At 40.4% G+C, this 12064-nt stretch overlaps 1 protein-coding gene across 3 annotated transcripts in view; it reads left to right on the forward strand.

Moving 5' to 3' along the window:
• Positions 1 to 12064, forward strand: part of LRCH1 (leucine rich repeats and calponin homology domain containing 1) — a 210336-nt gene that overhangs the window by 155994 nt on the left and 42278 nt on the right. For all 3 annotated transcript variants that reach the window (XM_061133487.1, XM_061133488.1, XM_061133486.1), the window contains exons 10-13: positions 1920 to 1987; positions 3559 to 3645; positions 8872 to 8961; positions 9061 to 9097. In XM_061133487.1, coding sequence (XP_060989470.1) covers positions 1920 to 1987; positions 3559 to 3645; positions 8872 to 8961; positions 9061 to 9097 — 282 coding nt within the window. The remainder of the gene's footprint in view (positions 1 to 1919; positions 1988 to 3558; positions 3646 to 8871; positions 8962 to 9060; positions 9098 to 12064) is intronic.

The following is a 12064-nucleotide window of genomic DNA, read 5'->3' on the forward strand; positions in this document are numbered from 1 at the left end:
CACGAGGGGGCATTTGTGATACTGAGTAGACTCTGAAAAGGACACTTTTTTTTCAGCCTGAAAGCTGAAACAAAAAAGCATGGATGACCTCACCTTGTTCAGCCTCAACTGCGGAAGTGTATGTTGGGGTTGGGGACTTCAGTTTTTCACCAGGCTTTGCATGTGTCTGCACATCACCACAAGTATTGATTTTGGGGTGATAAATAGGTTTCAGAGAGTAGACAAATTCGTAAATACCAAGTCAGTGAATAATGTTTGTCGACTGTATAGCCATCTAACTTAGCAAAAGTAACCCAGAATGCCCCTGTTTTGTGTACTGAAATAGATGTTTTATACATTTTTTTGTTTTATATTATTTTATATTGGCTACTTTTTATTGTGAAATTGAAACTTAGAAGGAAATACCCATGGCTCCTATAGTTGAAACCCAATAGAAAGAGATAAGAACATGTTTTCTTGGTTATTTCTGGTTATATATTTTCACCCATAAATTTCACTGTCACTTGGATAGAGGTGTAGTAATTTATATATTGATTTTTACTATGCACAAAATGTGTAATCAATATAAAAAAAAGTCTTGAGTGTTTCTTTTTTTTTTTTTTTTAAAAAAAAAAAGAGTGTTTTTCAAGCCAGAGGTTGACATCAAGCAGCTAGATCCCTCCTTAGAGGAAGACTTGTTCTCCATGACACATCTGGAGAGTTGGCTGGGCCTGAGTTAGTTAATAATGTGTCAGAACTTTGACACAGAAAACAATCCTTCTGTCTGTTGTACCTTGCTTGCTAGGGGAATGTTCGCACTTTGGGATGGCTTCCGTTTTAGCTGTCAGCTGAGTTAAAGCAGCATTTCTCTGTGGTGGAGATCAAAGTGGAGAACAGTGCATGAAGTTCCAACAATGGCACAGGCCTTTTAAATACTCCCACCAGAGCGCTTCTTTGGGATCACAGGAGAGGGGTGCATTTCAGTGAAATCTGGATGTTTTACACATGAAAACCATCAGATGCAATTTGAGGCATTTTCTGTCTTAAGTCTTTTATGCTTCCCTTTTTCCTAATAGCACACGCAAGCGCGCACACACACACGCACACGCACACACACACACGGTCCTCTCAGAAACAATAGAATGCACATTTCCATGTAGCTGACAAGCTCAGTGGAGGAATCTGTCAACATCAGGAGGTGCTAAGAGGCAATGAGGAATCGAGTTGAGCTTTGCATTTCTGACTCTTAAGTTGTGATCCGGAGCCAGGTTCTCTTTTTTCTTTTTTTAAATTTTAATGTTTTGTTTTTGTTATTGTTGAGTTGCTAAGTCGTGTCCGACTCTGCAACCCCATGAACTGCAGCACACCAGGTTTCCATGTCTTTTACTTTTTAATTGTGGTAAAATGCATATGACCTAAAACTTACCATCTCAGCCATTTTTTTTAAGTATACAATTCAGTGGTAAGTATATTCACCTTGTTGTGTAACCATCTCCACCATCTATCTCCAAAATTCTTTTCATTTGTAAAACGGAAGCTCTTTACCCATTAAACAGTAACTTCCCAGTCTCTCTCCCCTCTCCTCTCCCAACTACCATTCTACCTTCTGTCTTTATGAATTGGACTATTCTAGGGACCTCATGTATGTGAAATCGTACAGTGTTTTTCTTTTTGTGATTGGTTTATTTCACTTAGCATGATGTCCTTAGGGACATCTACGTTGTAACATGTATCACAATTTCCTACCTTATGAAGGCTGGATGATATACTACTCTATGTCTAGACCACATTTTCTCCCTTTATCCATCCACGGCCGCTTGGGTCATTTCCACTTTTTGGCTGTTGTGAGTAGCGCTGCTATGAACATGGACGGAGGCAGGTTTAGACTGTTGACTGTCACAGCCAGTGGCTCTCAGAAGACCCCTGTGTCCTGTCCATAGGAAAGGACTGAGGCCTGTGAGGAACTATTACGGATAGAAGAGGACGCGCACTGGCCATCCGAGGGGACGTGAGTACCCAGGGCTGGGGATGAGCCTCCACCCTGTAAAGTGCATGTTTCACGTGGAACAGCAGCTCTGTCGTGATAGAATCGTGGTCCACTTTTCTTTGGGCAAGCTGATAGCCCTGTCCAATATTGATCAGAAGGTGCAAGTTTATCCGCTGGTGCTTATTGTCATATTGGGACCACACAGTACTAGGTCATACCTCCTCCTTGGCCGTGAGTTTTATCAGATTTGAGGCTGTGGGTAGAATGTGATTCAAGAAACGAGATAGAATTGCTGGACAGAAGATTTCAGCTTACTTTCCTTTGTCTGAACCAACCAACAGCTGGACCTAAAATGTTATATGGCCCTGTTCCCACTTCTTTCCCTGGAATCCTCAAGGCCTGAGAAAACCATATATTTTTGAGGTCTTGGTCTTAAGTCTAATAGTTGCACTAGCTAATGTTTATTAAATACCACATGCCAGGCGCTGTCCTAAGTCCTAAGGTAGCAACTCATTTCCTCTTTACAACAACTCTATGGGATAAATTCTGTTTTTATCCCTCATTTTGCCGATGACAAAACTGAGGCATAGGAAGACTGATCATCTTGCCCCAGGGTTACAGAGGGCTAGGATTGAACCCAGAGAATCTTGCACCAGATGGACATCCCTTCCAGTCTATTGCATATAAAGATTTACTTGGCCAGCTTTATGCAGGAGGGCATAAGTAATCTGTCAAGACAGTGAACCTTTTCCAGGGGGGTTGAGTTTGGACCATATGGCATAGGGTAGATTTTTGGTTCCTAGGATTTTGTTTTCCATGATCCAGCATATAGGCCTGGACCTTCCATCAGACTTCATGAGGGTTTTCCCCTTAGTGAGAATGTACTCCGTCATTCAAAGTTTCTTCACTTATAGAAAGACATTGACTTATGTTCTGTAGTGGAATGCAGTAACTGTGATCAAATCTCTCTTGCCTTTTAAAAATATTGCAGAGTTCCTTTCAAATTACTGTCTAATACAGACAGCTATTCATTGGATATGCTGAGGAGGAGGAGGACTAGCTTGATTATAGAATCATAGAATTATAGGGAAATGGATTTTATAGAGAAAGAGTTTTTAAACTATGTAAATCTTTGGAAACCCCATATTCAATCTTATATCTATTGTTCCTAACTCTGCCTGTAAATCAGTATCATCTGTAGACCTTAATAAAATGTTCAAGCCCTAGACAACCTGCTTGGGAGTATCAGCCCTGGCATTTTTTTTAAGCACCTTAGATGATTTTACTGCTTAAAGAGTCTGGACTGAGAACCACTCAGCTTGTCCATTGCCCTCCTGCTACAGTTGGGCAGGTGGGGGCCCAGGGTCATTGAGACTTCAAATGATGTGTTTTACAGCCAAGCTGGCTCCCCAACCCCAGTGACTCTGGAAGCCCACCCCACAGAGTTCTGACACATCTCCATTAAAATGCTGAGTTTGTGAAAATGGTTTTTGTAATGTTAGGTGGATTTTTGTAAGTTTGCTCTTAAGAACCCAGGTGCTATTCATGTTCTGGTGGTCATTTTCGGTCTTATGCTTGGTTTCACACTGCAGAATAAGTGCATCCAAAGAGCAGGACATCGATATAGCAATGATTGAACAGCTGAGAGAAGCGGTGGATTTGCTGCAAGATCCCAACAGGTATGTGTGTCTTTCCTTGGCCCAGGTTCCATGGGTCCATAATGTACACTAATTTATTGAGTGCATTATCTCAGTTTTTTAAGTATCTATACACACAGTATGGGCTCACCACTAACCACTGGAAAAAAAAAAGTTAGTTTTAACTGTCTGTTTTCCCAAGATGCATAAATAAAAGAGTCAAACTTCTGGAGGGATTGAGATCCATTACCTCCTGTTCGTCGTTTCTTGAAATTCATTCATCCTTCATGCAGTTCATTGGGTGATTTTTGTATAATGTTTAGACAACAGAAATAGTCAAAGTGCATATTTTATATTAATGAAGTTTAAACCCCTGGAATATAGAAATATAAGATATTTTCTAAAAAAGGAAAATATTAATTTATCAAGTGTTACCATATTTGTTTCTTTTTAAAAGTTTTTATTGACGTTTAGTTGATTTACAATGTTGTGTTTAACTTCTGTTCTACAGCAATGTGACTCAGGCATCCATACATGTGGTGCCAAGTGTATGTTAACTAAATTATATATTTCCAAAGATTGGGGTGATAATTTTTTCATTGAATTAGTCATTATCAATAACAGGCACTATACACAGTCAGTATAGTTTTTGATTTTTTAGCCGAAGATAATAGGATGCCCATGGACAAAATATTTTTCAGGACGGCAGTATACCTGGTATTGGGTGATAACTACCGTATTGATGGAGAAGTAGATCCAAAGGTTATCCCTGGTAAACTGTTCAGGGTTTGTGGAGATTTAAATGTGAAGATGATGTGGTCTTGTAATATGGTGGGTGTGGAAATCACACCAGGTTCTGGGAATTGATGAAAAGAGGTATTAGTGAGTCCCAGAGTACCAGGGAGAGCACACCAGCACTGTTGCCTGGCTCTGAAGGAGTACTCACAGGTCGGGCGAGCATGGCTGGAAATATTCAGCAGTTGATTTGAAAAGCATTTCGATTCTGCCGACCTTAGTTGAGTGCTTAGAGCGTGGAAAGATGTGCAGTGTGCACCTTGGGGGACATAAGGATGAACAAGACACAGCTCTTCCCCCTAAGAACTCAAACCATCACTACACATGTTGCCTTGAGTAGTGATTTGTAAGTGTAATGGATTTAAGGGCTTGAAGTGAAGGAAGCAAGTGATAGAGTGAATGCCCGACTCCGGGTGGAGAAGGGGAGGTGGCTCAGCCAGCCTTCTGAAGTCTAGAGTGTTTTACCTGGGTCTTTGACAGCTAGCACTTTCAAGGAGAAAGTGAATTCTGGACTGAATTAAAAGCTCATGCAAAGGCATGGAGGTCAAGAAGAGTGGAACAAACTTGGAAAATCTCAAGCAGAAAAGTTGATCTCCCACGCTGGCTGTGCCTCAGGAACATTTGTAGAAGTTTCAAAACACAGACACTCTGCCTGACACTGCAGTGGTGCGGGGGGAGGAGGGGTCTGGCCATTTTCTTTTTTTTTAAAGTTCTGCTGGTGCTTCTGATATGCAGCGGGAGTGGGACTTCCCAGGGGAGCTGTTCAGAGTGATGGGGGTGTGACTTCAAATTCGGGGTTGAGGAGCTGAGACTTTATTTTATATGTAGAAGGAGGCAACGATGGCTTTAAAATGTGGTTATTTTGTTCATTCTCCCTCATGTTTGACTCAGAGTCTGGCTTATTTGTAAGCACCTAACCGACGTGTGTTCCTTAAAAAGCTGAGTTTCACGTTCTAAATCAGAGCAGTCAGTGAGAAAGTAGGAAAGAGGGAGAAGAGAGCTTCTGTGTGTGTGTGTGTGTGTGTGTGTGTGTGTAAGAGAGAGAGTTTGAGATAGAGAGAGAGACAGAGAGAGTAATTATATGGAGTGGGGAAATAGTGGGGCTGGAGGAGAACATACCTTAGTCAACCAGACACTGGTTGCAATCCCAGTTCTAACACCAGTTAATCTGGGTGAGTTATATAAGCTCTCTGTACCCCAGTTTTCTCATCTATAAGGTGGGCTATAAGTACTTGTCTTTTACTGTTGTGAGGATTTGAAATAATAAATAAACTGCTGGTGGAAAGGTCCACTGGCAGAACCGTTTTCCAGAAGGCAACTTTGTAGTTTGTAGCCGTAGCCTAAAAATAGATATAAAGCTTTTGAATTAATTCCAAAATTGTATCCTAAGGGACAAAGAGACATGAACGACAATTGAGAGAGGTGTTTTTCATAGCAAATATTTGGAAAAAAGGCAATGATCTAACAATTTGGAGATACTTAAATTATGGTCCTTAATAAGATGAAATACGCGACCAATATATTTTTTTAAACTTTTCAATGTATTTTAGGTTGCTCTACTATATAATGTTAACTTTAAAAAGTGTAAAAGTACATAAAGTTTGATCCCAATGATATGAATAGAATTAGTGGATAGTGAAAGTTGCTCAGTCGTGTCTGCCTCTTTGCGACCCCATGAACTATACAGTCCATGGAATTCTCCAGGCTGGAATACTGGAGTGGGGTAGCTCTCGCCTTCTCCAGGGTATCTTCCCAACCCAGGGGATTGAATCCAGGTCTCCCGCATTACAGGCGGATTCTTTATTAACTGAGCCACCAGGGAAGCCCAGGAATACTGAAATGGGTAGCCTATCCCTTCTCCAGCGGATCTTCCTGACCCAGGAGTTGAACCTGGGTCTCTTGCATTGCAAGCAGTTTGTTTACCATCTGAGCTACCAGGGAAGCCCCAGGTCCCATTAACAGTTAAAACTAGAAACAAATATATCAAGATAGAAGTTTTCTCTGAGTGTTTCTAAATTATGGTTTTTATTTATACTTTAAACACTGGAGATACTCAGTAGCAGATACTGTGGTAGTTCTTTGGTGATTGTTTGAAGTGGGGGTGAGGATGGAGGGAAACAGTCCACGGTGTTTTAGACCTGACCCCTCCTGTCTCCATCTGAGATGGGAACCATGGGGAACAGCCAGTTTGAGAAGGAGGGTATTGAACTCAGTTTAGGACCTGCTGTATAGAATCCAAGGTGGCAGTGTGATACTGTCCATTCAGCTGCTAGATGTTTAGGTCTGGGGCTCCAAGACTTAGACTTAAAAGTTACTTTCAGGGACTTCCTTGGTGGTTCAGTGGTTAAGACTCCAAGCTCTTAAGGCAGGGGGCCAGGGTTGGATCCCTGGTCAGAGAACTGGATCCCACATGCTGCAACTAAGACCCCAGTGCAGCCAGATAAATTTTAAGAATAAATAAAGTACAATAAAAGTTACTTTCATAAGGTATGTTGTAATGGAAGCAGTATTATAAATGGATGGAGTTCCCAAGGGTGAGCCCGTCAATGGGAAAGGAATTTGAGTCCAGGATAGAGCCTTGAAGACTTGATGTGACAGAGAGGAGACTCCCACGGCCTCAAACTTGATATTGTTTTAATATTTCTGCCTTCTTACACTTTGTATCACTTTTCCAGTCAACTTTGCTTACAAATTCGAGATGAATATGTGAGCCCCAAAGTGAAAAAGAAGGCTTCGTTTGGTGGACATAGCAGTGGCCAGGGAATGTGGGACTGGAGCCCAGAGTAAGATCGGGGTGACCTGGCGGGTGTGGCTCCCCGCTCTGGGCCTCCGTGGCGTCATCCTTCATGAGAAGCGGGGTGAACTGAGGATCTGGAGATACTGCCCCAGCCTTGAAAGGTCTGAGGCAATAAGTTGCCAAGGATGTCGAGCCGGCATTGCTGGTGGGTGTGGAGGAGCACAGCCTTGAGTAACCTTCCCAGGGATAGTTGATTTGCATCTTTGTGGATTGTTATGTTAAAATACATTATGTTGTAAAACTTTTTATGGATTTGACCTCCTCCCTAAAGTAATCGACTGCTTTGGCTGCTATAGATCTTTGTTGTGCGTCCTGACATAGAAATCCTACTACTACAGTTCTAACTTGATAATAATGTGTCTGTGAGCCAGTGTAATAGGGATAAAGAAAGAGCCCTGTTTTTGCTTCTGATAAAGAGAGGGCGCTTCAAGAGGTCAGTTATTTCTAGCTGCTTGAATAATAGTCATAAAAAGTTTATATACACATTAAGATTTCCCTTTGTCTCATTTCCTAGATCCAGATTGCTTTGTTTGTTTTAATCAAGTCACTGATCATAGGATTAAATTTTAGAGCTTTACCTTTCATGCAACCTTAACATCAAAAAATTTAGTTGAATATTGCTTTCCTGTTTTGCCTTTGTTGATTTCTTCTCTCAAGGATTTCTGATTGTTGGTTAGATACCATTTTCATTAGGATTGTATACTATGAATGCATACCCACCTTTTAAAATAGCTTTGTAACTTTTATATGACTTTTAGAAATTCCTGGTTTTATAGATCTTAAAAAAAATTCACCTCTTAAAATTACAGAAATTCAGAAACTGTAAGACAATTTCAGATATAAAATGCATATCTTAAATTGCTTTTGAAATTTTTTATTTTAATATTCCTATTAAATGCCCTTGGTACATATACTGTAGTATAGTGTATGTACAGTATAATCGAAACTTTACTTGTTTCAACAAACTGATTAAGTTTTTAATAAAATTTAGTGTGTGCTATATATATATATGGAATTTAAAAAGATGGTAACGATAACCCAATATGCAAAACAGAAAAAGAGACACAGATGTACAGAACAGACTTTGGGACTCTGTGGGAAAAGGCGAGGGTGGGATGATCTGAGAGAACAGCATTGAAACAAGTGTACTATCACGGGTGAAACAGATCACCAGCCCAGGTTGGATGCATGAGACAAGTGCTCAGGGCTGGTGTACTGGGAAGACCCAGAGGGATGGGGTGGAGAGGGAGGCGGGAGGGGGGATTGGGATGGGGAACACATGTAAATCCATGGCTGATTCATGTCAATGTGTGGCAAAAAACCTCTACAATATTGTAAAGTAATTAGCCTCCAACTAATAAAAATAAATGAAGAAGAAAAAAGAAAAAAAAAAATTAGTGTGTGCTACCTATGACTCTTCTGACCTTATCAGAAATTACTATTCTATTTCAAATAAGTTGGATTTTGATACCAAAGTAGATTGAAAATTATATTAAATATATATATATATATATATATATAGTCATGGTGAGGAAACTAAATAGTTTGAAATTTCTACCATGAACCTTTTATTACTCAATTCTAATGATAAACACAACTTTTAAGTATAACTGAAAGCAGTAGGATTTATTAAAGTTTAGTAATTTGGTAACACTTTTTCCCCCCCTACTCTTTAGATTAAGCACAGATATTACAGAGAGAAGCGTTGTAAACTTTTACCCTGTGGACCCGGCAGATGACTTGGAATTGCAAGACTCTGCACTAAAGTATGTTGACCTTTCTATAACAGTATATTTTCTCTTTTTACATTGAAATATTTTTGCTTTAAATTATATTTATGTCTTTTTATTCTGTAATTCCTACAGTGGTCAAATACAATTGGAGGCGTCTCCAGAATGTGAGGTAAGGCTGCTCTTGGATGAACCAGAGTTCTGGTGCGGTATTTTGCCGCAGAAGAGTGGCTCCCATATTCTACCAAGATGTATCATGGGGTAGAACATTCATTATAATACTTGGGCCACCTGATGCAAAGAGCCGACTCATTGGAAAAGACCCTGATGTTTGGAAAGATTAAGGGCAGGGGGAGAAAGGGGCAACAGGAGAAGGGGCAACAGAGGATGAGATGGTTGGATGGTATCACTGTCTCAATGGACATGAGTTTGAGCAAACTCCAGGAGACAGTGAAGGACAGAGAAGCCTGGCATGCTGCAGTTCATGGGGTCACAAAGAGTCAGACACAACTGAGCGACTGAACAAGAACTTTCATTAGTGAGATCAGTATTCAAATTTGTTCAAGATCTGTTTTTCAAATTTTTTATACTTTTAGCTTCTTTAGTTTTCCTGCTTATCTATTATATTTCACCTCCCATTGAAGATGAGAGTTGACTGTTTCCATTGAATTCTCTAAATCTTTATGTCAGACAGTTTTAAGTCAGGCCATGGCAAATAAGGCCCACAGGGAATCCTGGCTCTGTCAGAAACTGGAGGTAGGTAGGACCAGCCAGGGTAAGCAGCCTATGAACTGACTGACCAGCTGAATGTAAACTGGGAAAGATAAAGAGTAAGTGATTTGAGGAATGTCTAGGAGGATTAAGAGACTAGCAAAGATAAACTGATGGGGGAGTTTGGGGACAGGGTAAGGGTAGGTTGGTAGCTATGTAGGGTAAAATTCAGGTGGCTGCAGAGAAAGCAGTTTTGACATAAAACTAGACATAAGCTTAGAAGGTCCCCCCGAGAAAAAGCGGGGGGAGAGAGAGGTCTGAGACGGTAACATGGGAGTAAAACATTGGTTATAGACTGTTTCATCCCTTCTTACTGAATGGGTTTAGGATGGCTAATTTCAGTACAGCCAACTTATGTCCCTTGAGGTATCTGAACAGGTACTGTAGTAAAGCAGTCTCACACTCTTAACTAGCTAAGTCTCTATGTTAAATAAGAAGGAAAAGAGCCCTAGTTTAAAAACCCGTGTTCCTAGAGAATATGGTTTCATGGTTGAGTGTAGTGATTTGGAATTACATTGAGTTTTCTTTCCGTCTCAAAGGCTTGCTAACTATGGACTCCCATGGGCTGCCTCTCTAACTTCTTGATTTTCTGTAAGTTAGGATCCATCTTATAACTCGGGACACCTAACTTTAGCTGTGACTGTTCCTCCGCTCTGTCCTTGGAGTCACTGCACTCCCTCCTCCCCAAGAGGAGGGTCACTGGATGACCCAGTGGTGGGACATCAGGAAGCCTCTGTGTGAAGGCTGTCCTGCGTCTATTTCATGAGGCTCTCCTTTTGAGACATGCTCCTTTTGATTCTGTGCAGACTCACTTTTATGTTTAGAGTTTTACTTGGAAATAATTATAAAAGGTTAAAAAATGACAGAACTCTGCAAAAAGTTACGAAAAAATTATAACCTTTTACCCACATTTTCTGTGATTAACATTTTACCACTTTTGTGGTATCTCTGTCTCTCTCTTCTTCCCCAGAGTTCTTTTTCTGAAAATCAAAGGATAAGTTTTGTACGTCAGAGTCCTTTTCCCTAAACATCTCAATGTACCTTTCCTAAGAGTAGGGATTTTATCTTATATAACTCGACTTCAGTTATCAACTTCATAAATTTACACTGATAAAATAGTTTCATCTAATCTGCTCTCCATATCCCAGATATTTAGATTGATCTAATGATGTTTTTCACAGCACTTTTTCCCCTTTAGTAGGATCCAGGTTAGAGGCAATATTTGTCAGGTACCTATAGTTTCCTTTATTCTGCCATAACCTGTCTTTGATTTTTTAATGACCTTAAAATTTTAAAGAATATAGTGCTCCTCTCTTTTAAAGAATGAACTGCCTCTAATTTTGTGGGACAGAAATCCTTCATATTTCCTCACGATGAGATTGAGTCTCCGTGCCTTGTCTGGGATGCTGCCCAGGTGACGTGGCATCCTTCTCAGGGTATCACCTTCAGAGGCACATTGTATATGTCTGTGCTTCACTGGTGATGGTAATTTGATCACCCAGTTGACGTGGAACTTGATTTCTCTACCATTTAAGTTTTGTTCTATTTCCCCTTACAGCTAGTAGTCAGTGAAGAGATACTTTGAGACCATGTTAGAATCCTGCTGCAGACCCACTTTTTAAATCTTTTTTGGGGGGCTGTGCTGCATAGCACACAGAGATTCCCACTAAGATGTGGGATCTAGTTCCCTGTCGAGGGGTTGAACCCATGCCCCCTGCATTGGAAGCGCAGAGTCTTAACCACTGGGCCACCAGGGAAGACCCTGCAGAACCACATTTGATTCCAGTAAAATAGATACCCTCCTGTGTACATGATTTCAGGAGTATCAGGAAGACATCAAGCCTCTAGGAAAAAAAGATCTCCATTCCATCTCTGATTTATAGTATTAATTTGTTTGTTTTTTTTTTTTTTTTCCTTTTTGATGAAACGAGGAGTCATGTTCGGTGTAAAGAATTCTTATTCCTTATCTTCCTTCTTTGGGCAATTCTCTGTCCATGACAGATATGTCTTCATGATTTTAAAAAGGGAGGGAGTATTTCTGGCTCTGGTGGAAAAAAAAAAAGTCACAAGAAAGAGGAATGGAAAAGAAAGTGGTAGATGAGCAAGGCCAGTGCTCATGATATGTGGAACCTAAATGGGCCCCTTCTTTATGGTCTGGTTATTTCTATATTATTTCTTCTACCCGGTTCAGGAAGAAATCAATTTCGTAAGCAGAGTCTTGAATCAGTTAGCCAGTCTGTGTTGAGTCATTGTGCTGGATGCAGCCTTGCTTCTAGTACCCGAGACTGGAATAGGAAAGAGATGAAGTTGCCCTCACTTTTAAGGCATTTTAAAAATTGTGGAGGAAAGAAGCCAGGGATATTGAGAA

The sequence above is a fragment of the Dama dama genome, chromosome 30, assembly GCF_033118175.1.
Source record: "Dama dama isolate Ldn47 chromosome 30, ASM3311817v1, whole genome shotgun sequence".
Classification (NCBI taxonomy): domain Eukaryota; kingdom Metazoa; phylum Chordata; class Mammalia; order Artiodactyla; family Cervidae; genus Dama; species Dama dama.